The sequence below is a fragment of the Chaetodon auriga genome, chromosome 9 (genome assembly GCF_051107435.1).
Source record: "Chaetodon auriga isolate fChaAug3 chromosome 9, fChaAug3.hap1, whole genome shotgun sequence".
Taxonomy (NCBI): Eukaryota; Metazoa; Chordata; class Actinopteri; order Chaetodontiformes; family Chaetodontidae; genus Chaetodon; species Chaetodon auriga.
In genome coordinates, this window is record NC_135082.1 from 16,553,538 (window position 1) to 16,580,944 (window position 27,407).

The 27,407-nt window shown below is 41.3% G+C and overlaps 1 protein-coding gene across 2 annotated transcripts in view; it reads right to left on the reverse strand.

The window, feature by feature from the left end:
• Positions 1-27,407, reverse strand: part of pcdh11 (protocadherin 11) — a 123,977-nt gene that overhangs the window by 80,244 nt on the left and 16,326 nt on the right. Inside the window, exon 4 of one of the 2 annotated variants that reach the window (XM_076739532.1) lies at positions 21,267-23,435. The exons of the other annotated variant lie outside the window; for it this stretch is intronic. Within the exon in view, the coding sequence (XP_076595647.1) occupies positions 23,352-23,435 (84 nt within the window). The 3' untranslated portion in view covers positions 21,267-23,351. Of the gene's footprint in view, positions 1-21,266; positions 23,436-27,407 lie in introns of those variants that run through there. 2 annotated transcript variants of the gene reach the window in all.

Genomic DNA, 27,407 nt, shown 5'->3' on the forward strand with positions numbered 1-27,407 from the left:
TCAATACAGCTAAAGGTTTTTGCTTTGAATGAGTTTTTTTTTTCCACATCAGCATGGTCTAACTACAATATGTCTTTGTCTTACTCAACTGGGGGCAGGGAAGTTTTGTAAAAGTAAACTCCAGAATGCAGTCATTCAGAGTGAAATACTGTCTTTAAGACATGGTCAATAACTCGTGTTGAACAGGGATCAATTTACAGCCAGTAGCTCCTCAGGCTGCCCTGTCAATCCCCACGTGTTTCCAACGTAGGAACCAGGATGTTGTAATCACACATAGAATTAATCTTTTTTCAGTTTCAGGTGGACACACATGAATTATGCAAATCTTTGGTGTTACAAATTTACAAGAGATTTCCTTTGAATCGACGTTTTCATCCTGCTGTCCAGACCTCCTCAGCGGACCGCACTAATAATTGTGGTTTGGCTTCAGCCCTGCCCCCTCAACACAAACCATTTTCTCTGAATGACATGCCCAACCATCAGCCGGCCATCAAACGGAGGCACATACGAGGCCTTCTAAACACCTATTAGAGCTATCGATGGCAGAGGCAGAGGTTATGACCATGGAATGGGGGGGATATTTGTGTCTCTCACTCCGCATTACCAGCATCTTTGGAAAAAGCTTTATAGATTTGGACAGAGGCGAAGGAAGGCTTTATCAGCACCAACACAGAGAACACATTAAGGGATCAGGACCCCAAAGGTCAATTGTGGCTGTAGGCAGTGCTTTGTTATGGTGTCCTCTCTGTTTATACTGCACTGAAGCCAAGTGACAGATGTGAAAACAAGTAATAACATCAATGTTGTGTACATTTTAGAAGCAGTCCTCAATATAATATCTAACAGAAACTGAATTTTGCTATTTTTACATCATCTACAGTGTGTCAATATGTACACATTCATCTTTTCTCTGCCCTTTAACACATACATGATACATGATATAATGAATATGAATGTGAAATAGAAAAGGTTGATATTGAAACAAAATGTCAGAACGCTTCTTTAATAAGCAGCTTGCAACTTTCTGAGCTGATTTATCTGTCATCTGTGAAAGATGAACTCATATGTGACAGTTTTGTAATTTCACTATCTTCTTTAGAAAACTGTTACTGGGAGTGTAGCTGAACTGCCAAACATCATTCTGACACTTTTTTTTCTTCCCAGACCTCAATTCTATGACAGCTAAAACAGCACACTGCCCTTGTTCAGAGGATGTAAACCTCTCCTTTTCAGGATTTAATGTCTGTTTTGTTGACATTAAATGACATATTTTCAGGATCTGAACAATAGACTTTGTGACACTGTGTTGTGATTTACTTGTATTTTTCAGGGCAACACTCACTGGTTGAGACAAATCCTTAATCCCTCACAAGATAATAATAATAATAATGTAATCCTTATTCCCAGATGGAACCATTTTCTGAAAAGACGGTTTTTGGCCCCGCAGAGGTTCTATTCAAGAAGAAGAGCAATGGGAAGTTATTTAAAATACACGGCAATTAAAATAAGACACACTGCCCAATCCAACCCACCATGCTAATCCTCTCTGATACAGATGTAGCTATTGTAGTGCAAAAGTTTCTCATTTTACTATATCTATTGTGTATCAGTATACAATGCCCTACTCTTACTCTATCCCCAAGCGTATTTTTCAGAAAATGAAAATTTATTCTTTTCACGTCCCAGCAGGTGCGACTAGTGATCTGACTACCTGCCATTGAAGAAGCACAAGATTTTAGTTTCAAAATACCAACTTTACAACATTTGGGGAGGGAAAAAAGGCAAAAAAAAAAAAAAAAATATGGCTGCAACAGCTGCTGCAGTGCTACTGTGGAATAAATGCAGCACAGATGAAAGATGATGAGTGCCTTTTTACTCCTGGACTTCACAAGAGTCTAAGAACACACACACACACACATGCGCAGGCGTTCACATAGAGAAACGCACCCACCAAATGCAAAATGCAGGCAAACATACGTCTGAAGACGCGCTGCTTTCTAATGCAAAAGACAACCAATTCGAGAAACAGATGGAATCATTTCTAACCATGAAAATTGCTCATGACCACAATTAATGATGGTGAATAATCCTAATGAATGCTACACCATGTTCGTGATTTCCATCTCGCTATCTGCATACAGGCTGGTGGAAAATGTTAATTGTCATGCTAATCTTTCAAACAGATAAATATAGATGAGCAAAATTGCATGTATGAGTTATGTCAAGCTTATGTGCGTCGCCCGTTTCCCTCTCTCTCTCTTTGATTCCCTGCCTTTATTTTGGTTTTCTGTCTCTTCTTGTCTTTCATTCTCCTCTTTTGCTTTTTGAAAGGCAGTCTCTCTAAATCCAATACAGTTTCTCTCAGCGTGAGGCAGCTTCAAAGCCCTGCTCCATGGTCAGGCCCGTCGATCCTCTCACCCACCTCCTGGTTGTTTAAGAGAGCAAAAGCACAGCGGTGCAGTTTCTTAAACACACAGATCCACCCCAGCACCAACAGAGGGACCGCTGTTTGGCAAAAGAGTCTCTCTCTCTCTCTCTCTCTCTCTCTCACACACACACACACACTATCTTTCCTCACCTTGGACTCTGACACGCTCCCCCCTCCTCATTATCCACCCTCCTCCATAGACCTCATTATACCCGGATACTCCTCTCTCTCTCTTTCTCGCCACACTTCCCTCTTATACAATTTATCTTTCATTGCTTCTCTCACACTCACTCACCCTCTCCATTCCTCTACCATCATTTACCTTTTTCCATCCTTGGCTACTTCAGCTGTCCTCGCTCTTCACCCGGCACTCCATCCTGGTGTCCCGTGCCTCCCCTCTATCTTTACTGCAACTCAATCCCTATCGCCGCCTCTGCCTTTCGCCTCACTCTCGATGTAAAGTGATTGATGCCAAGCCTGGGCTCTGGGCCATCCCTCCTACCACACACGCAGGGACATCACACTGAACCCAGAGGGGATGCCGTTACCTCAGAAAGGGAGTTGAAGTGGAGGGCGGCTATGGAAGGTTTGGCGAACAAGCCGTGCCCACCCATGTCTGAGGGGAGGCAGGCTCGGGGGGCACCTTGGTGGGGAGCAGGAATTGGTACACTGGAGTGCTCATTATGGCTCTGTAGGGACTGTCCTGCAGGGCATCCACTGTGTGGCTGTGGAGCTCATTACGCCAGGCAGCCGCGGAGCTTGAGGCATCCAGAGGCAGTAGGGCTCATTGCAGAGATAAGAAAGGGGAGGGCTGCCAGATTACCCTTAATCAGAGGCACCTGTAGACAGTCAGCGCCTCCCCCCTCATTGCCTTCTGTAAAGCCCCCACCCCTCTCGACGTGCACGCACACTCTTTCTTGCTGCTGTAATTATTGCAATTGCTTCACTTGACTTTCATTCCTGAGCACGGAGTTGCACAGCTTGCCTTCTAATGAGAAACCCAAGCTATGATCCGGAGGTGTTATTTATTTATTTAATTATTTATTCAACACAGCATGTATAATGTCAATTATTTAAATTAGTGTGATTTTAGCACGCCGTGCTCTGCAAAGTTCTCCCTACTGTGCTTTATCGGTATTCAACTCACATCACATTCCTCATAGTGGTGGATGGAGAGTTAATTAAGTTTTAATGTGACATGTGCACCAAACTGAATGATTCAAATCAAATGTTATTGGAATAGGAGGCAACACATACGTAGTTAAATAACATAAACATTTCAATGCAATGTCTTGTAAAATGCAAAGGTAAAATGGTTCAGACAGGGACCAAAAAACAATGCATACAGCCCATCTAACCAGGAGTGAGTGGATCAGAACGGCCTGCTTCAATGTAACTCAGGTGCAATCACACATTAGCTGTTTGAAACCAGGTGCAGATTTCAGCAGTTAAAACTGACACGTGGGCAGCTACTTTGAATTACATCACTTCTGTTTTTAGGTCAGCAGGAACTGTGGAAATCAAATTTTGGAACTGATAATCTCATTCGCCCGTACTGAGATCACTTTTCCTCCACCTGTAACCTGATGTGAAACCAGTACTCCCCTACGCTGAGAACAATGCAAGCTCCTACCTGCCTATTTGCATAATAAGGAGTGTTACTGTCAGTTGTTTGGGCAAATGTCTGTTTCTAAGGATGACACAACAAACAAGTGTCGACTTTGATGTGAGTTGGAGGGTGCGAGCTAAAGTGTGTTTTAAGTGCTGCGGAGATGTACAGTAGGGATTAATAAAAACAAGAACATTGTGATGTGCATGACTGAACCACTTTTGTGATTCTCTCCTTCCTTGCACACCTCCCTTCAGGTGCTGAGAAGTTCTTTGAAACCAACTGTCAAGCTGTTGTCTGTGCAGGCAGCATACAAAGAGTTCATCCCAAACCTGCACTTTATTTTTTGAAGCGCTTGGATGGATATGTGGCTTGGCTGCTCTTATCATACTCGCTCGTGATATGTTGGAGACAACACCAACCAACATTTATCAGTGTTGTTCTCTGAGTCATCTGACTCTACGCAGCTTAAAATGAACCGTAATGTTATTAGCTGTAATATGTGTATTACTGCTATACATACAATATCCGCACAACATGTGTGCCGTAATCACTACGGGGGAAAGTAAGACTTGGTATTTAAACACTTAAATTGTTATTCCTCTGTCAAATGACATTATTTCATGTCACTTAATGGGTCTTAGGAATTATAAAACCAAAAAAGCATAAACATTTAAACTCCTTAGCAGCTAAACTCTCCACCCACATCCCTCTATCATGTCACCCAACAGATTCTGCCTCAATTAAATTAATACGCCCACTTATAAACTGGGTTGCTGAATTTATGGTTTCAACCTTTACAGTACGCATACGCATTTTTAGTGATTCATTTTGGCTTGTTTTGTTCTTAATTCCCTGTTTTGAGCCTGTGTAATGTAAAAATGCAGTGTTGTGGTTCACCAAACTACATTCAGCTGTGCATTCTCAGTGTAAGTGATGCAAAGAAATGGTAGAAGGATCTTTGGTAAAATAATCCCAACAACCAACTATTTGACAAAAGAAGCAGTTTATCATCGCATAAATATCTAAAGAGTCTTGTCACTAATCAGGAAACATGGCCTCATTATTTCAGCTTGATGAGCTGCCACACCTGACAGAAATATGACACGAATAACAAAAACAAAAGATTTGTGTTGAGAGGCTGATCAGCTCGTTCCCTCGGTGCCCAGTAAGAAGACTTGCTTCATGGGCTGCACAGTAGCTGCACCATGGGGGAAAAAAAAACAAGTTCAAAGAAGTTGTCGTCTCACAAACTGGAATAAAGTGGTGCGACGCTCACAAAACATCCAGTTTTATGCGTGTTTTATCTTCGAGTTTAGTTGATGAAATGGAACCGCCACACATTTTGTTTTGCCTGCAGTGGAAAGGCAAAAGGTGAAACAAAGAAACAAAAAGCAAGAAATAGAAAAAAGGCACTTTCAACGTAGAAAGATGCATTTTCAATCTCTGTCATGGTCACAAATCAAAATCCCCCAAGTTTTATGAAACATGCCGCCCCACGAGCCTTCATTTGTACTTATTTATTCTGTTTGTAGTTATGCTACTCTGAAAACTAAAAGCTAAGGGCTTATGACAGAGTTACTGAAACTAAATTGTCATAAATTTCCGTTGCTTACAAGATGATGGATTACATTCATCAGCACGAGGCCTCTAATCTAATCTGGAGCTGCACTCATCAAACTCCTCTCAGAGGAGGTGTGCTGATCTGGGATCACTAAATATGTCCTTGTTTTTCTTCCATTTTCGGCATGATCTAAAGCTAAAACTGATGTTAGATCAGCGTGGGCACTTTGGAAGTAATAGTCCTGATCTCACTTTTGCTCTGATGAAGCAGCTATAAAAGACACTATCACTGAAACATCTCAACAGATGGATAGATGGATAAATGGATGGATTATATTCAATATATTTGTTTTGCTTTGAACAGTGTTACACTGTTAGTTGTAATGAAAGTGCTATTTACTGCAGCTACAGGCCAAAGAAATGACTGCAATCTGGTTTTCGGTGTCAGGAGAGGTCTGCTATTAGGACACTTTTTGGCTTTCCCTCTCCCTGCCCACACATAATGACACACTTGAGCTGTTAAGCCTGCCGTTCTGCATAGACTGGGGCCACAGTCCTCATACCAAATGACACTGGAACATGAACTGTGGTGTAGTGTATTTCTTTTCTTCAGCCTGCCAGTACATTTGTTTTCATTAGACGAGATTGGTCAGCAGTCTAGGCCCTTGTGTCCAGTAATGGAGCGTACGATCGCGGGCCCATTATAGACTCACAGTGAAATAAATGATATATTGATCTTAAATATTCCACACTCCTGTGCCTCTCTGAACAGCTGTTACTGGCACCACACAAAAATCTCATTACGCATCTTCTTTAGGGAATATTCAATGCACTTCATGCATCTCACTCATTGGGCGTGCCGGTGCATGTGGTACACTTCGCTTAACGTTTCCTAAGATGTTAAGACCTTGAACAAGAAGGCAGCAGACTTAGTAAAACAATCACGGCTAATGTTAAGCTGTAATGAAAACAAACTATATGCAGAGGTGCAACACTGAGCATTAATGAAATTACAGAGATGGAACTCAGTGGACTCCTCTCTGTACTGTGTAATGAAACAGAACAGGACAGGAAAGCAACTGATGCATGCAAGTCACAGTCACAATTACTATTTCATTAAGGAGCTGCTACCATTGGCAGGCGCTCTCTGGCATTGTTGTGGGGAGGCTGGCACGGCACCGGAAGGAGGGTGGGGGATGATGGTTTGGGGCTGGTGGCACAGGAGGGAGGGGGGGGGGTCTGAGGAAGAAGGGGGAGCAATGGGTGGGGAGGAAACATGCTTTAATTTGGGTCATCTCCCAGTCTGCACGGGGTCGGGTGACAGAGCCTCCTCTGCACCCAATCTGAAAACACATATGTTGTTCTGGGTATCCACCTGAATTAATTGCCCTAATTATTCCTGATACAAAGGGAAGGGGGGGGTTGAACATTTTTTAAAAAATAGTATGCCGTGCTCGTCCTACAAAAATGTAATGCAGTGGCACGCATGCATTTGGAGAGATGGAGGCTACCTGTCAAGTTGACAGGTTAACCCTTAATTGCTTTAAAAGGGGGAAGATGAACATGCTTTATGGTGGAGAGTGGAATGTGGCTGCCGGGGGAGGAGGGGTGGGGGTCATCTTTGTTACCACAGACACACGCACACACACTGAAGCAGACAGGCGCCATGAGTCAAGATGCTGCCTTGGATGGAACAGCACTGCACTAAGCTGCTCTTATGTGTCTCTCATGGAAAGTTTTCAGTCTTCGCCAAAAGGACAAACGATAACTAATAAACAGCAACAAAAAAGTTATGCATCTCTAGTTAGACATAGAGCAAAAGATTAAAACACTTGGCAGAAATAAATTTTTGCTGTTGTGACTCATTCAACCCTGTCTTCGAGAAATTAAGTTTGTATATCACATTTATATTTAGTTCTTGTTTCAAACTGGATTATGGTCAACGTCCCTTTGAGCAAATGAAACACTACATTATGTACCATGCTGGAGTCGCAGGCAGGGTTGGGGGAATTATAATAGATCACGTTCTTTCGTTGAATAAGCCTGTAGTCCCTACGAATCTCTTCGTGCATTGTGTGATTGCTTATTTCGACAGAAAACAAATGAGATACGTTGTCGATAATCATACGTTTAGTATCAATCTTTTTGCAACTTGCCGTGTATGTTAATTAGCATGATTTCCTCATTATGTTAACAGAAGATTTGGTTGGCATTACATTTCCCTCAAAATGTATTAGTGGTTACAGATTAGTTGTTTATAAACATAATTTCTAAGAGCACACATTACTGACACTGGGAAAAACCTGCGTCCTGTGTTGAATTGAAGAAACCGTCACAGCAGGAACTGTTTGAGGCTAAGGATGACAAAGGGCTTGAGATTTGACATAAAATGTACTGTATATGAAACCACTTCAAACCCTCACTAGTATCTGTTGTGATAAAAGGAACTGCTGCTTAAATGCAGCAAGACCGCAGAAGGGTAAGCAGAGGGCAAGTTGTGGCCCCAATAGCTGGAATTATAGTTCATTACTGTTTATTTCTAAATTGCTTTCAGTTAGCCTGACCACTTCAACCATCACAAAACCGTGGCTGATGCTGGCTAATTTTTGCAGGTGTTATACTGCACTTTATTCATCTCACTTTATGTGTAACTGGTTATGTTAATAGGATTTCAACTCAATTTATTCAAGTGCTGATCAATGGCATGCAATCTCTGCACTTCATGCATTATGTATTTTAATGGAACTCACTTGCTTTATAGCTGAATGGCTAAAGGTTAACAGTCCCAATAGGTGGGACTCCCTGAAGACTAATCTCAACTTCAAACACAGCTTTTTTTTTCCCCTTCACAAGGCAAAAGCGCACAACAACAGAAAAGTTGTTTTTATCACCACTTCTTATGGCTCATTGGGAGAAAGAAAGCGATTTATTACCCCACATCCTTTGCTCATATTAATGTGACTATAAATGCCCATAGACATTTTACTCTCCGTAGGAAGTGAGGCAGAAAAAAGGAGGAGTTAGAGGTTGGGGAATTAGTAAGAAGGGTACTGACGCAGGGGAGAGAGCAGGGGGGAAGAGGGAGGGCGAAAGAGGAAGAGAGGAGTGTGTAGGTGGGGTAGAAGTGAAACGAGAGGAGGGTAGGGAGTGGGATGGCAAACGTGGGATAAAATCTGAAACCAACAACAGAGATAGATATGTCATAGTTTCCATAATTATACTGCTTTAAGTGGCATTTTGATATCTAAAATGAAAGTCATTTCACCGGTGAGATCTTAAGCCTATCTCTCTGCAGTTTAATATGGAAAACATCCAGGCGTCTCTGAGGGCCCTCGTCTCTCTCCACTGCCACTCCCTGCTCAATAAAACTGGCATGCTATTCCCAAGATGAGAGTCCCACTGGACTACGTGAGGACTGTGAGGTAAAAACCCCTCCAGTCCCTACTAAATCTAGAAGTGGGAGACAGAAGGTGCTAGAGACATATCCTGTGAGGGTCACTTGGCAGTTTTCACCTTATTGTATTCTCAGTCATCAAGATTTGCCTGTGGCTTTTGGAAAATGATGTTGAGGCACCCATAAAAGGACTTTTTTTTTATTCCTATGGAAACTGTACCTTCTAAAGTGTCATTTTTGTCACCTTGGCCATATGGAGATTTCTGTCTATTATCCAGAAAATACTTTATTCTATATAATTTGAGATGTAAAGGTTTCACCGGTGGTTATTTACAAGCAATCAAATGATGAAAAGTGCATGAAAAAAAGACAGAAATCTGGGCTTAAATGGACAAGTGCTGCAGCGAGCCTCACAGCTGGCCTGCTTGAATATGGATTGCACTGCTGGGACATTTTACACTATTGCTAGGTAAACAAGCATGAATGCATGAATCAATTCAGAACAAGTTAATGAGATCGAATCTGACTTGTGCAATCAAAATTTGGCCGCCTTAGCTGCCATTATCATTCTGTCATAGTTTTAGTTTCACATGGATGAAAGTGGATTAATGGTAAGATGTACGATTGCTTAGGGAATGGGGGTATTTGGTGAAGCAAGTGGAGGCTTAGAGCTGTCAGAAAATCACTTAGTCGACAAAAGATTCCAGTCAGAAACATGACGTATGACCTGTAAAGAAGCACTTGCCATCAACACAGCCTGAACAGGAGCCAGCCGTTTTAACTGGCGCCATCAGTCTCCTTCAGGTAATGCAATTAGATGCCACTAATATCTCGGGATGCTCTTCAAACTGCAAATGCACTTTTGCTAAATAGCACACACTGTAATAACTAGTGACAGCACTCAAGGAGCCAGATTGAAAAAGCTTTTGCATGTGATTGGTTCAAGTAATTGCACGTACAGAATGCTCCCACTGATAGAATTCATGAACTGAAAACAGATGTTATCCAAATCTGTGCCGGCTTGTTTGCTTTGTTGCCAGGCGATGCAGCTCACCTCGGGTTAGAATATGCATAGTAAATTTGTAAAATGGGCTTGGGCAGTCCTAAGGTGCAATTACACTTCAGTGGTCTGCTTGTAGGAGTTTGGCCTATAGATCAAGTCACCAGGTTCACTTCCCAGACCGCAGACAAACTAATCCGCTCACGACTGGTGGTAGCAATTTGGCTCAGGCCTGAACCTGCAATTAGGGCTCCATTCTATCTAAACAGGGAATCAGGTGTCTTGGAACTCATTTTTCTTCCTCTGCAGGCATATAGATTTTTTTTTTTTCTTTTGAAACTTAAAACAACATTAAGAAAAATCAAGCAGTCCTGGAGAATGTCAATGCTTTCTCATTCATGTTTAGAATGCAAACTGCCTACAGTCGTTCCACAGTAGCTTGAGGGAAGCTGTGGGGCTGTCACACCATCGATGGCAATGCTCCTGCTATCTTGTAACAGTCACCCACACGAGAGATGAAGACAGCCACCTTGCTTAAACACACATAAACACACACATACATACAAATGCACATAATGTGCATCACAAAAATGCCTTAGGGCTAGAGACATGAGTCGTGTATCATCAAAAGTTCACTGAATCACTGTAATCTTGGGCTAAATCTCTCTACTTGACGGATTAACTGGAATATCAAAGAACACAATGCAATATAACTAAACAGGGCTGATCAGGAGCTGTGATAGTGACTATGTAGCCAGAGAAAGAGAGATAGAGAGACTGAGAGGGAGGGAATAGGATCTGCTTCTTGCTCACACTATTCCCCTCAAGGCAACGTCAGGATAAATCTTCTAAGGGATTATCCCAGCTACACAATGTTCTCTGTTCTGCCCATTGTATGCCTCTTTAAGCACAATTGATAAATTAGTTATTTATATTGTGGATGGATGAAAGTCAAACACTGGATTTTCTTTTGATTTGCCTGGTTTGGGAAGCATTATGAACAACGGGCTGCGTGTGTTCCTCTTGTGCCTTATTCCACTGAGTAGATTCATGAATCTGTGTAAGATTACAAATTGGAGCGGGGGAAACTTCAGCGTGCCAAAAATTTGGCCTTTTCTTATTACCTAACTATACCTTGCAGATATGGTTTTCAAGTACAGAAACTTCAGCTGTTTCCAAGCTAAAGACGAGGCATCGAGCCAGCAGGTTCTCAACAATACTATGCAGTTGAGATGCTCTGCTCGCCTAATTTCAGTTCGCCTGCCAGCTCAATAGGGGCCCAAATCAGTCTTAAATGAGTTACACATGGGATCAGATATCTCTGTGGGAACCCTTCTGCTTTTAATTTAAGGTAAACTAATAGCTTCATTTATTTGTAATTAGAAAAAAAATAATATCCCGCTTTAAAACTATATCATGCTTTCCACTTTCTACTGGCAGCTCACTCTTGAATAGTTCATGAATTTTAATTCATTTCGGTGGTTAGGCCAATCCCCCAGTTGTATGAAGCGACAGAGAGTTTTAGTCAAATTGAATTACCCTCTCTGTGTTTCACTGGTCTCACCCCCTACCGTCCTCATTTCCCTCATTCTCCTCCTCCTCCTTTCCTTTTCTCTTTCCTTTCATTTTACCCTTCCTCTGCTTCCTTATTTTACCCACCCCTTACAACTTCCTTATTTTCTTCAGAGACTGCCTCTAGACAGCAGTAAGTTGTATGTCTGTGTTTTAACTCTGGTTGCCCCTAGCACATGTAAATGACTTTGGTACTTGATGTTTGAAGAGAAAAGATGAAGAAAAAAAAATCCCTAAGTGCAAAATCAAACAGATAAGAGGCAGGAATTTTCACTTTGCTGGGGAATGTGTATCTTGACATGCACTGCCTTTTAAGTTTTCCTTTTAAAGTAGTCAAGGACAGTTAGTTTTGGAGACATTCTAATCCTGAATGTTAAGGATACATTTACGGGTTTCCATTTCTGTGACATAAAGTTTTTTTCATGAGAAATCTTATAGAAGGAGAACACACGCCGCTATAAATGCCGCAGTAAGCCAAACTGATGTAGGTTGGTCCTTGTGTTATCGCCCATCCCCATATGTGTGGCCCTGCACTCTGGAAATAGTCTACAGAGTGATCATACATAGGCCTACATAAGCAACCAGTCACAGTCATATGATAAAAACCTGCTAGAGAGGAAATATCTCACATGCCAGGAAGTCGGTTGCTCAGTGTGTTTGAGGCTATGCGACCCACATTACACCAAGTCATTCAAATGACCTCTGAGGTGTTATCTCCAAAAGGCAAACATGGAAGCATTACTGCCCCCTCCTCCTTGCCAAGGATGCCAGAAAATATCTGACTTTGCAAAGATCCAGTCTCGCTGCATCTGCAAATTCACGTTTTCAAGGTCAAATGTTGCATCGAGAATATGGGAGATAATGGCGTTACAATAAATTATGGGAATACATCTCTTACACGGTTCCAGCGAAATAAATCGACGGTTGAACGGTCCTCAGTGATAAAAGTGGGGACAACCCAGCATGTCCTGTGGTATAGACAGTAACAACCTTGGTGAAATGTAAAAAGATCAGCATGAACAAAAGGGAGAAGATTTGTTTGGGGTTCAGGTTAAAGGTACAGCCAGAACAAGATTAACATTTAGACTATGAAATCTGGAAGGTCGAGAGGTCAGGGTCCGTCTTGTGATCCCTCTTAAGATTCTGTTCTTAACTTTTGGTGTGGAGCACTTTGTCCTTCCCTGACCTGGATCATCAGCAGTAAACCCATTAGAAAGAGAACACCAGATGACAAATACCCCAGGATCATGCTGAGTATTCATCTGCCACATTTGTCTGTGTGACAAAGCATTTCCTGCTGGCAGGCAGGGTCATCTTACAGGGTTACCATGCATGTGGCCAATGGATACGTACTGTACATAACTCAAAGCCAACTCTCTTGATCTCACTGACGATGTCAATCATCTGTTAGGGTGGAAAGAATGACCATGCTTGGACACATCCATCCAGTGGCTCCCACAGAGGCTTAATTGACATTGTCTGGAGGGAGACACTGGCCTCCATTTCTTCCCAGCATGCATCTAAGGCCTGAGACAAGCGGCTGTACATTGACAAGTGGATAAAACTCCATAACTTAACCAGAGAGACTGGACACCCCTGGCAATCTCTTTGTTGTGTCTAAAAATAGCGGGTCCCAACGGTCTCTCTTGGAAAAAGCAGAGGCACACTTCATTATTTCATTATATTCCCCCACTCTGATTTACATGCACACCAGAGGAAGAGTAATTTTTATCTGAGCGTCATGGCTGTGGTGAGAAGCTGTGTACTGATCCCCAGCAGAATGGCAAGATGCAAAAACAAGCCAGAGATCCACTCAGTGCATCCAACCCTCAAGAGGCAGACATGATCTCATGTTATCCATGTTTCCCCCGAAGCATTAAGGAATATATGCATCATGTCAATGAGACCTGGACTAAGAAACTCAGCCTCTTCAGTCACCGTGTTAAATAATGTATCAAGGAGCCGAGCAGAGTTTGATTTGAGATGAATCCAGGATTCAGTGTTGCATCATATTTTCTGATGCACTCACTTAGTGTTTTATTTCCCCTATATGCAATGCATACTTAAGTACTTAAGATGTATTTGCATATCCCGTAAGAAAATATGCATACTGCTTTATTCATCTTATTGCGCTGACTCACTGACATTGCACTACATTACTGCTCACTTCAATTGATAGTTGCCATTGAACTATTAATGACCTCAGTAACTCTCCCTTTGTGCAGTCAGCACCCATAGCGAGTGCAGAGCGATATTGGACACATGAGTAGCAGCACGCTGGACACCATTCATCGATTACATGATTTCAGGCCAACTGAAGCGTAAAAATATGAGTCTTGTGGCTCATATCTGCAAGAGCCGGTTACATCCAGAGAATAATGTGCAGGAATAAATACACTTTTGTACACAAACACAATTTTCGGCAGATATCTAAAGACTTTACATCAGGTAAGGAGAGAACAACATGCTTTCATGCACCTCCTTGGACAATAAGGTAATGAGGAATTAGAGCCTGTTCTCATAGGTGTATTTAATCATCCTAACACTCCTCTCAAACACGTTATCAATGGCCAATGTTTTCATTGAGAAGGAATCCCACAAAAGACTCCCGAAGGATTTGAAGACATTGGTCGATGTGAGTCACTTGTGTGTGTGTGTGTGTGTGGGGGGGGGGGGGTCAAACAAATGCGGTGTGTCTGGGTGACCTTAATCACTTCCAGGTTCATCCAGGCTCGGATTTCACTTGTGTGCCTTATTTCAGGTCACTGCCTCAAAGTCAAAGTAGGGCACAGTCATTATCTGAGGGAGCATAACACAATCATCCGCACAATACAATAAGGTCGGCACAATTCACTGAAGTGCTGTCCATTACCTCTGGGCCCGAACACATGTGCTCCATCACAAGCGGCGCCTGTCTATATGTGTGGAGCATAGGTAATATATGTAGTGAATTTGTCTGTAATGTGTGTGCAATTTAACAGGATGCTTGGCTCTTTTCTTTTGCTGAAAACAGAGAATGTAACCCCAATCACAGCAAAACACAGGCGGAGAAAAACTGATTTGGAGGGAACGTAGTGGAAATTCCAGACTATAGTCTGTATGGGCTGTTATAAATGAGTAGGAAGAAAGAAGGGAGACAAAAAAAAAAGGGGGGGGGGGGGGGGGGAGTGATTGTGGGCAAATGGGATTGAGGTGTTCTGATCCTCTTAACTATTTTAATCACACTGGATTGGCTACATTCTTTTTATTTTGGTGGAAAGGCAGACCTTAAATCAAAATGACTGTGAAAGCAGTCAGGTTCTTGTGTCATTGGTTTTACTTGTAAAAGTTAGTAGAGAAACTGCAATAACCCATCAGGAGAGACTGTAAATGAAGTCAGTACTTTTTAAAAACGACATAACTGCAAAGGGGTGGTAAAAAAGGGGATGGCGGGGCATCTCAAGGGGTGTGTGAACAGCACCAATTTCCCTCAGAATTCATGGCGCAGCATGACGTGAAGCCATATCGCTTCATAATGACAGTCTGACCAGTCAAGCAACAAAGACCTTTGCAACAAAAAACTGTCAAACTGACATGTAATAATCTGTCTGACTGATCTTGGGAATGAGTTGCTGCTCTTTTTGAAGACTGCATGCACATAAATTCTTTATGACCATCAGTGAATATCACACGCATTATTTAAGAAGACTCTTCAAAATATCCCTGATTCTATTATCCTTTCATGTTTCCAGCTCGAGCTATCCTTCCACTTTATTGTGGAATATGATCCCCGGCGCTATAACGATATGTTACGTTACTGCCTGCGATATATTAAAAGCAACATGTTATTCAGGCAAAGCATTGTAGAAAGCAGAGCTGCTTCTGAAGGAGAAACATGATTAGCTTTAAACTTTGTTCAAGCATTAGAGATGTTTGCTTTTGTTTGCTATCTAGGTTAATACTGTGGTTTCGACTCAAAGAGCCAACGGTGTCCTAACACAGCTGCAGGTACAGACCCAAGCCATTATGTGCTGCAAAATGCGTGTTACCACTGACTGGCATTAGCTTATTTGTGGTTCACCATGTATTATTCCCTGCTAATGACGCTACGTATGCCTCTTTGCTGATACGCAAGCAGTTTTCATACAAATCTGAAGCTTGTGACATGCTGTGTATTTCCATTATGAGCATGCACTTACATAGCACAGCACTGATGACAAGAAAAAAGGAAATTACTATATTAATCAAAGCAAGTATGACAAAGATATCAAGCTGTGGATGTAGTTCCAATTATAATGTATAACATTCGTGGGTCTCATACAAACTGCTTTGAATGTAATCAGATATTCACATTTCCCTCAAATGCTTGTTGCAGAGTATTTTTCAAGCATTCACTTTGAACCCTTTTGCTTGTCAGTGGATGAAGTGAGAGCACAGAAAGAAAATCAGCATGTTATTGTGTATGTGTGGATTAACTTTGCACTGTGTACATGTTTGAGCGGGATGCATTTGGGGCCTCTGCTTGTCTTTTGTGTTTCTGGCCCAGATTGAGCCTGACAGCTATGCACAATATCCTGTTATAGAACACAACCACACAGTCAAAGAGAGAAGGAGAGGCATCAAATGCTTTGTTTAAACAGTCCCTCCGTATGTGCAAACCTTTCCACACTCATCTTACTTATGTCATGCAAAGCTCTAATTAGTTAATGGGCTGATCTCATTAGAGAAATGCTTTTGTTGCAGGTGTCCAGTCCGAGCTGAGAAGATTGCCAGAGGCATAAGGTTAGAGAGGTGGGCTTAGGAAACCAATATAAACGACTTAATGGCTTATGTCATGCTTACACACTGCATGCGATCAGAGGTATTGCATTGCCCGTCACTCAAAAGACATGAAACTGCATCTTGTAGCTGTTGCGGTGAAATGATTTGCAGCCAACTCTAATGAGAGATCTCCAACACGGCCAACGCTATGTGCAGCTGAAATGAGAGCGACCACTTTTTCTCTCTCTCTCTCTTTTTGGTCTGTTTTACTTTATAATATAGAAGAGAATGAGTTTGCCTCTGTCTGTAGTCAGAAGAGGTCAGCACACTCACTGTTCAGCCCTGAAGTGTTACAATTACCCTGGAGAAGATTTCCGGGTTCATAGTGTGTGTGTCATCACATTGAGGAACAAGCAGCTTCAAACACAAGTGCTTATGGAGATATCACTCAGGGGATGTCTTCTCATGGCTGGATACGGTGCATCCACAGCGCCAGAGCGGGGGGGTGTTTGAAATGCAATGATTAGCGCAGTGTCCGGTTAATTTTAACAGGGTTTGCAAAGGGACTAATCAGGAATTAAGAGTCGGCATCTACTTTAAATCGCCTTCTTTACGCATTCGTGGGGGGATACTGTCAGGATGGAAAAAGGCAATTGTCTGCGGTTTCCCGATTATCCCCTGCAAAAGCCTATAATCTGTCTGAAAGTACTTAAAGAGTCAAGCAGCAAAATAAACAACATTGATTATCATCCCACTGTTCTTTTTTTTTTTTTTCTTCTTTTTCCGAAGTGGACCATGCAGAGAGGAAGGGGGGTTGGCGGCTAAGGTTGCGCCTTCCCCCGTCAGCGCCATCTGCTTGGGCAAATGTTAAGGCAGGCTAAATACCCCCTGAGTCCTCTGTTCAAACCAGATTATCAGCTATTCTAAGGAGGCAGACGAGCGTCTTATCATCTCCAAATCTCTTTTACAAAAGCAAATGAAGAATTCTGAACAGGGATTACCAGGATTAAGGAGGACACAGACATGGCCCTCCTTGGACAATGTCTTAAGTTATTGCCTTTCTGTCTGTCTACCTTCAGCTTGCAAACATGCAATGACTGCATCCTGTCATGGCATTGTCCTTAACACTGGTTAATTCGCTTGAGCTTGAACACTTTCAGGAATGCTTGGTTTTGTGTGGTTAACATGTTGCCACACAAGACATCCTATAGCACTGCACTGTGTTCAAATGCATCCCACTCTGACGAAAACTGAGCTCATTTAGTCGTTGAGCTCAGTTACACTTCAGAAAAGAGCCTCTGCTTTGCACAACATTGGCAGCATCACACAGTGGTGAACAATGACCCACAGTGGGACATGGCTAGGTTTGAAAACTGCATTTATTAGGGCCAACAACATGATAGATTGCTGGACAGGTTTTCCACTGTATGCTTCAAAGAGGGTACAATGAGGGAGAAACTGCAATGCAAACATCCTCTACGTGGCTGTAGCTTAGTTGCAGATGTCCACAGAATGCAGATGCACCACCAGTGACCTCGTAGCTAAAATTATAAATAAATGTTGCCTTCTCTTTATTATACTGTATTTGTTTTTGTGTTCAGGGGGGATTAGTGTTAAATCTGCGTGAGCAAAACTAAGGTTGTAACCTTGTGATTACTTCAAAGAGGGGTGGGGTGAGGGAAATGGGGAGATTGGGTGTCTCCTAAAGAATACTTGTAAAGCTCCCTTATCCCCACTGTTACAACTGCAGTTACATATATTCAATGAAGCAATCAAGCACTGACAAAACCATGCCAAAGCACCAGGAACGGCATCTCCAAACATTTGCGTGGGTATCAATTGTGAGGGCATTTAATAATCCCGCAAGGATGATCATGGCGGATTTCTGTACCTGGGATATTCTACGGTAGACAGAGACACGCTAACTGTCTTGCAGGCACACCAGTAAACCATATGCTCTTTGCACACTATCAGCAACTACTGTTTTAGATCACACTTTTAACAAGGAACAAACAATTGTACAAGCAATCGATGTTCCTCAGATCCGCGCTCCACAGTCACACCTCGTTTAATCAACAGAATTGTTTTCAATGAAAACAATCTCCGGGCTGTAGAGCTACTCAGTGTCTCAGAAAGAACCACTCGGCGGGCTTCCACACTGATTTGATTGTTGCACACACAAAGGTAGCTAGACCACCGCAGCTATGGGGGATGATTGAATTATTCAGTTTGGCAGAGATTTGGCAGCAATTGTGTGGAGTGTTGCCTCGAGTGGAGTGCAACAGAAATACAGCATCTTCTTGTTTCCTGCACCACTGCACAACACATGCATAAATAGCCCCTGCTTAGACAGTCAGTCAGTATCGCTTCAGGAAAACTTCACATCATGCCCTGAACCTGCTTGCTGCTTGGCTAATTGACCTATTGTCCCCATAGACACTGAATGATAAATATAGAGCACTTGGGGTACATATATTCGAACATTTAAATGAAAGGCAGGGTTTTTAGTAAAAGCACAAAATACAAGTTGAAGCACCTTTGTGTATCTGATGTCACTGCTGAAAACATACAGGTGTGTTAGGATTTTATGCAGACGCCAGTGGCTGACTGAATTATCACACTCAAATTCACAACTCGAGGTTGAGAAAAAAACAAATCCACACAGGCTTTCAGTCGCTGATTTGCTTTTATACAAGTTTAGAGAAAAATGCCCACAGTGGTGCTCAGATGACTCAATGCACATTGCATCTGATAAGTTCGCAGAGAAAGCACCTGCAGTGATCTTTTTATTTTAAACCACCTGTTATCTCGAACTGTCATTCTATACTGTCTGCAGCAGATGACTGTGATCTGGGAGAATCTGAGTAACTTGTCAAATCAATGTAATGTGAAGAGAAATACGGGATTTGCCATCTCGAGAGCTCCTTTGCAATGTCATCCACATGAATGCCGACTACGATGTAGTTTTATGTTACGTTCATCAGAGGGAAAGTATTGATAATAGGGCTGCAGTACTGATTGCACTGATTGCATTCTCAAGGTTGGGGAAAGTCACCAGGCCAGCCAAGTGCGCTTTTTTCAGGAAGACAAACTTTATATGCAGTTTCTGGTTCATCTTGGAGTTTATGATTCATAACAGATAATAAACATTTACGCTTGATTGCTGTGCCTCTAAAAGGTTTTTATTTTACATGGAACTGCGGCATATAACAATTTTTACTGAAGCAGCCTTTTAAGCCATACTGTAAATGGTGAAATAAAGAAATAAAAAAAGAGAAAAGGATACAATTAAGGAAGACCGTATGGATCGCCCTCACTACCACAGCACAATGAAATGCTGCCTGTGTGTCTGAGTAAGCTCCCGTGTGTAGGACTGTGTATGTTGCTCCATCTGCAGACATATTATTGCATTAAATGTAATCAAATGTGATACATATAGCTAGCTTCCTGGCCTGTTAGATGAAATTGAATACTGCATCCTCATAAATCATGAATCAATATGTCAGCAAAGAAACTCTGGAAACACTTCCCTCAGTGACATACTGTAATACAACCATGGGACAACCTTTAAAAGACATTTTATAGATGATAAAAATCACGGGGAATACACTTAATGTGAGCCCACAAAAATCACAAGTGCTTGCAAAGACCCGTAAAAACTGCACATTTCTGTTGGGATAGAGGGGCAACAACAAAGTGGTCCAAAGACATACCAAAGACATTTTCTGTTACAAACCAGACCAGCAACTCCTGCTTCCACTAAATCTTCCTCCCATCCCTTCTTCCTCACCTTTGACTTTGCACTCCGAAGCCGAAGAAAAATCCATTTATCGCCTACTCTATCTCTCTGCACAAATGTTAAGACTCATTAATGCTGTGGCTTTGTTCGAGGTTTCTTTTTATTATTATTTATTTATGGCTCATTTGAAAACACTTCATTACCTAATTATGCACAACACGAAAAATCAAATCATAATCTATCTAGCTCAAAGAGATACAACTACCTTATGATCTTCCCAAGCTCTGTGTTTTTTAAGTAAGACTGAGGCATTTAGCAGGTTTACATTTATCTATTAATAGAAAGCTGACATTTATGCACTCTCTATATGAGAACGTTCTACTTGAGTGTGCACCGTTTTCTCAAATCACAGAGGACACTTTCCCCGAGGGGACTGATTAACTCTTTCTCAGTTTTACAATATGAAGTAACTTTGATAAGCAATTAGATATTTTCTGTTGTCTTGACTCTGGCTTTGTTTAATGCCTTTCAAGTCTGTATTTTTGGATCAAATCGGCACAAAAACTGCACAACACAGTGTTAGAGGGGTGGTTATTGTACCCTCTAGCATCAATCTTCCTCTCAGATGTGTAAAACCCTGTATTTGTGCACTACTGTACATCATAATAGCAGGGTTATCATTATCAAATCATCATTATCAGCTCTCATAGAGGAGATACAAAAACAAACAAACAAACAAACAAAAAAAAAACAGTTGTGTTGTTCCAAAAAAAGCTTCTGTTCTGCTGTTTTCTGTCTGTGCACTTCAAAGGAAGTGCTCCCACCAAATTTCCATAACTTTTTATCTGTAATCTGTTCCTAATGAGCGATGTATATCTAACACATTTCTTCATTTCTTCCTCCCAGTAAAGTGCTATATCGTTGCAAAATGTAGAAGCAAGGAGGTGTGGGCAGTGTTTCTATGGCTGAAATGAGCCAATTAATGGTGTCCAAACCAACACAGCCACACATACATCTACAGGCCACAGCCTGTTCGACATGCACTGTATGCTGCTGGTGAACTGTATATGAGAAAAACAAATGATTATTCTACAGCATGTGTTTTGCCTCATTTTAGTCTTACTTTTCTCACAAAGCAGATGCAGTATAGTGTGCAGAAAACTGAACTGAGTGATTGAATGCGCAAAAACAATGAATAAGAGGAGTCGTCAAAATATGCAATACAATGCAAAAGACTTTAATAAATTTCAGAAGCGCACACATACATAAACAAAACATTTACAGTTTTCTCCACACTGGCAAATCAAAGTCAATTACAAAGATCATGTAAGGTGCATATTGTACTTCACATTGAATAAAAGTGAGGTTGTCTGTCTCCCTTACAAGGACAAAAGCTCTCCCCATGTATGAGGTTTTTTTTTTTCTTTTCCCCAAAGATCAGGCAAATCTAATCATTACACAGTGCTAGGATGCTATGTATATTTCATACTGTGGCTCCTACGCAGTAGTGAATACATTTGATACCATAATTACATGAATATAACCTCCTTCAATAATAACAACCTGCCTCACAAAGAGGCAACACACATAAAATTAAAAGCTTTAAAATAGACATAGTCTGCAGAAGCATGACATATGAAGACTGGACTTAAATCAAAAAGTCTTCCGGTCCGTGCAATAATTTCATTAACTATATATAGTCTCTCACAAGAGGGGAAACAGCCTCTGGTCCAGTCCATCTGTACATTTCCTAATGAGTACACAGGCTATGTCCATTTTAATGAGTCTAATTCTATGGTTATATGTATGTACTGTAGGTGCCTTTTAGGCCTTACCTATCAAAGCAATCTTTATCTTACCAATTAACAGGACTATTGAACAACAATGCTGCTAACCCATCAAGCCAGTAACTGGTGTATAATGTAGACAGAAATTATTCTAGCCAGGACATATTGTACCATAATGATTCTATAGGTGTAGAAACAGTAGAAGCAAAATGATACTCCGAACAAAAACCCTAAGAAGTAGTTAAGTGCACCATCGTGGATTTTCTGCCAAATGTTAACTTATTGCTGTTTTCAAACTGAAGCCTGGATTACCTTTTCATTTTGGTGTTCAGTGTTCCTCTCATCAGAAAATTTCTTTTGTCAGTGTAAATAAGTGCACAAAGTCAAGTCATTTTTTTTGCTTAAGCCCACCAACCCATATTAAAGACTGCCTGAGGATTATTCTTCTTCTTCTTTTTTTTTTTTTTTTATCATCTGGAGTCATTTTAATGTGGATGTCACAGGTTAAATCACTTCCGAACTAGAAGCGACACACAAAAGGTTAGGCTTAGTGCTCTTCAAATCTGCCCTACATAAACAGCTTTTGATTATAACCCCAGCAGTTAGTCCCCTGTGATTGTGGCTTAGCTCAACATATTAAACTTGTCCTACCATTCCTCCCAGTGTAATAACAGCATGGCGATCAGTAGCACGGTTGTAAAGCACTACAAATGTGGTCGTATTGTGGGGGCCATGCATATTTCTGTAACATTAGCCACGCTCTTCACTAACAATGCTATCAGTGGCATCAAAAGTGGGACAGAAAGAGGCGAGAGTTGACAGGAAAGGTACACTGCGATGTGGGCTCAATACTAATGTCAGCCTACGGCTCATAGACCTTGCAGCATAAATACATTAGAAGTCATTAGTTCCATGAGCGAGCCCAGATAGAGCAACGTCAAATAATACAAAAATCAGAAAGTAAGAAAATAAAATGGCCACCAGGCAGTTTTGAAAACAAAGCAAATAAAATGGAATCAATAAATATAAACACCATCAACTCTGTGATAGATATACATACATACATATAAACATACTTTACAGATCTACTGACTGTATTTGACACCTATTTTACAGAGGGGGTGCTGGAGAGGGACATTTTCCGAGGAGGGTTCAGGGCATACAGCACCATCCTCACTGACACAGGTAAGTAATAGCATAGGACTCAATAAAGCATTTCAAATTTCCAACAGGTTCACAGGAGGAGCTTTGTCAAGATTCAGGCAGGCAACATGAAGTGTCTCTCTTTTTCTGAGATCCCCCCCCCCCCCCTCCCTCCCCCTCCAAGTTCATCTTTTCTCTCGACTGTATGAAGAGGTGGGGTTTGAGGCTGTAGAGACAGTAAAGTACTTGTTTCACCTCTTCAGTTCTCGCCTTCTTTCCTCCCTCTGCCCTCTCTCTCTCTCTCTCTCTCTCTTTCTCTCTCTCTCTCTCTCTCTCTCTCTTACTCTCTTTCTTTTCTCTCTTTCGGTAGTGGGAGCTAGAGATTGATTTTAATCCTGTGGGAGCGAGCTGTACCTGTGCCACAGAGTGTGCCATAGTGTGGTGGTTTCAGTGCCGTCTCCTGAAATATAGAGAGACAGACAGATATAGGGAGATTGTAGTTACAATATCATCGAGCTCTGAGCAGCCTAAGCTGTAGCCTTATCAGTGCGAGGCTACACTGAACACTGAATAAAAAAAAAAAAATCTCTGAAGAGAGTGTGGAAGATTAAAAAAGAAAAAAAAAAAAAAAACAGCATTCTTCAAGGCACGGCTGGCAATCAAGTCATTATCTTGTCAGGTTTCCTTGAAGAATGCTTCAAGTGTCACAAGCTTGCATTTTTCCTGTACTTATCAGAGCATGCAATCTTATCCAATTATCACTCCCAATTTGTCTTTTTGTCTCCCACCACACTAGTGCAGCACTCTTCATTTCCCCTCAAAAAGCCATTTGGATCAATTTAGGCCCACTCTTTCTTTCGGACCCTTGCCAGTGGGTCCTCTGATATGTACAGAATATGACATTTTGCTGTTCCTAAGAACGTTAGCGACGCCATCTGCCAATATCTGAATCAGGAAAATTCTGACCTGATTGTGCTTACATTAGCAAGGCACAGTGATTACAGATGCAATGACTCAACAGAAATAAATAAATAAAAAAAAATGAAAACAATGATAATAAAACAAAATAAAGCCATAATCAGTTGCTTGGGTTTAATATCGGCATCAGATTTGATTAACAAGCCTAGTTAGCCTTTTAAAATCATGGCTTCTCCCCCCTGGCTATGCACCCACTATGAGTCAGCACAAGAGCTTTGTCATCAGACCATGGGTAGCTGGTGTGAAAGGCCCGAACTGTCACCCACACAAATAAATGACGATATGCAAAAATTTAGTTCACTGCTGCCCTTGTTATCTAATGCACTCATAATACGATCTTTTTATAAAGATGAGACCATAAATTGCATTATAAATAAGGCATAACAACAACAGCGTTCTTGTTGTCTGAGGGCTTTTTAATCAAACTGTAATGTATGCGTTTGTGATACTACAAAAACAGTAACAGCAGTTTCTCCTATACTGAGTCATAGGAGGTTAGTTTCGTTAAGCCGTGACCCCACGTGCTCCGTGGCCCCAGAATTATGAGCCAAACAAAAGAATGTATTAGCCTTTTTATTCCCTGCATATTCATGGTGATGTCTGAGATCACTCAAGCAGGGTGGTACTCATTTGATCTGCCTCCGCTAAAGCACATACTCTCACAAGAGCTCCTCATCACTGGAGGCAGATTGACCTCTAATATCATGGGGTAGGGGTTAAAAGAAAATGATGAGATGCGTAAAAACTGAGAAGAGAAGGGAGGGGAGGAAGCATTTGCAAATACAGCTCTCGCTGTATAATGAAGCCATATGGTGGCACAAATCTGTAGTCTCTGAAGTATTTTTACAAGCTTTGCTCTTCATCAGCTACATCTGTAAAGTCCCTGAAAACATTCTGGTGACCTTAAACCATAATCATCTCCTCTTGTGTCCCCTCCCCATTGTTATTCAAAGGGTGGGTTTTTTGTATTCACTTTATTTTCAGCTGCTTTAGGTGTGTGGGGGAGTGTGGGGCAACGAGAGATCACTGTAAAGCACCATCTGTCACTTTGATGAACAAAAAAGGAAACCTCAACAACCTGCCTGTGATCTTTCCTCTTGGACTTCTGGTGTTAGGTTTTGGGCTCAAGAGAGACTGTCTCGCTAACACTGACGGACCAAATGCAGCTTTTGTTTAAATAGCCACACTTGAAATGATCTCAAATTTTAGAGCGCTCAAATATTCTCTTTTTTTTTTTTTGCCTCCTCCGATTAAAGCAATGACACTTTTTGAAAGAGTGCTTTTTTAAGTGTTCTTCTGTAGACTTTGGAAATAGGCTTTCTTTAAAGAAACACAAAGATGAAGTCAAACAGAGATGAATTATAATAGGGCTTCAACAAACAGGACAGCTGGTCATTTATTGTCCCGTCATCTCGGATCCTGAGGACGTGACTCACCCGAGGATAGTACGTGGCATCACTGATAATCTTAAAGGATGGCTGCCTTTTTTCCTCTTTCTTATCAGCCTCATTCGAAACCTAATTACAGTGATTTTAATCATACTGTATTACGAGTGATTAACCCTTTAGTGCATTTAATTAACCTTTGCAGCCACCGATTCTCATCAGGCAAAGCTTCATGCTATTTTTTTCCATGACACAGGCTTTAAATAAGCACACTTAAAACTGGTGGGAAATCTAATGTCTAAAGAGGGAGGCATCACTTGTCAGTTGCTCAAGGGGACAGAAATTTTTGATGTATTATCCGCTTAACATCACTGAAGATGTGGTTGCTGAGTAGAACCAATGAGGCCAGATTTTTTTTCTTGATAATATTCAAATTCTGGGAGTATGAAAAACCGAACTGTGAGAACGTTATACAGATTGTACCTGACCGAGAAATGAATATATACAGAAATAACCTGACACAAACAAAAACTGAGATTTGGAAGGACGTTTACTCATCACGTATTCATTGATTTTAAGTTATTCTGACCAAAATACTCCACTCTGATCAGCAACATAAGTGAAAATCAATTTCAATTCTTGATGCATAAAATTCATGACGGATAATAATTCCGAATTGTAGAACACTGACTGAATATTTCTGCATATTTCAGGGCAGTCGCTACCAGTAACACAGGAAAATCATCCTGACAACTCGTCAGTGTGTCGTATAAACACATTTTGAATTAAATCGTTGGTACCAAGGGCATGTAGTAGGCTTATGTATAATGTACCATGGCAGAGCATAGCTTTTAACCAGGGTTTTAAATAAAGGTGGTTGAAGGGAATGACTATCAAATCTGTGTGGGTGCCTTCATAAATTATCCTAAGCACAATACTTTGTGGGATCAACAGTCATTTACCAAAACTATGCCATAAGGAATTTTAATGCTTGCTAGATGTCACTCAGAAGCGTACTGGGAGCAAAAAGGCAGAAATGAACCAAAGATCTGAAAACTGTGTGCAATATGAGGCTAGACACAAACAAAAGCAAGCACCTCATCAAACAAAATCAATTATTGATGCAATATCATGAAATTGACCCAGAATTGGATGAATGGCAGTTGTGATAATTATGATCAAAACAGTAACAGAAATGAAAGCCAATGCAACCAAGCGACAACCAAACCCTGAAGAAATCAGAAAAGAAACAAAAGAAACAAACAAAAAAAGAGGCAACAAAAAAGGGTAGAAAAAGCCAGCAAATTCACCTGGATGTGTGACACTAGGTGAAATCTATGGATACACACCTATCAGTACGAGTAATTTGCTACCCCATGCACAGACTAGTCATCCTTGATTAGTTCCATTGTGCTGCTGATAGCAGGTCAAATATCAACATGCACATACTCTGTCATGTATTAGGGATGCAAAGATCTTCAGTGTCCTCTCTAACGCAAACTACAACACATTACAGCAGCAAACCTTTGTTGTCATGTCATGACATCCTCTCCTGTGTAAGCTAATTTAAAGAATGTGTATCTACATATGCCATTTATAACAATAATTGGGGTCATTAAGGTAGAGCATTTATGGGCTAAATGCAACGTCGGCCTGGCAGGCTTTTTTATGGACTACTGCTCCCTTGGTGTTTAAGTATATTGGTCTCAAGGCTGTGCGTCACCTTGATCCCTGTGACCCCCTCCCCCGCCCCGAGCAGTACTCAGTCTTCCCCACAGCGCTCGGCTCTGGCTGTCAGCACTGAGCAAGGCCACATCTCCTTACCTCTGATTTACATTTATTTCCCTCACCAGGTTTTATTTATTGGGGCACTTCGCATTTGGCACATATCTCTTAGGGAATCATAAGCCCTTTGCTGTACCTTGGCATTCAAATGAGCTTCTCTTCCACAAAGCCTCACTGGCACAGCTAAGACAGCACTTAATATTTTGAGTACAGAAACCACAAAAAGTGGGATTATTTATCAAGTTGTTTTAGCACGTCAAGAGAATTTCTTTTTTTTCTTTTTG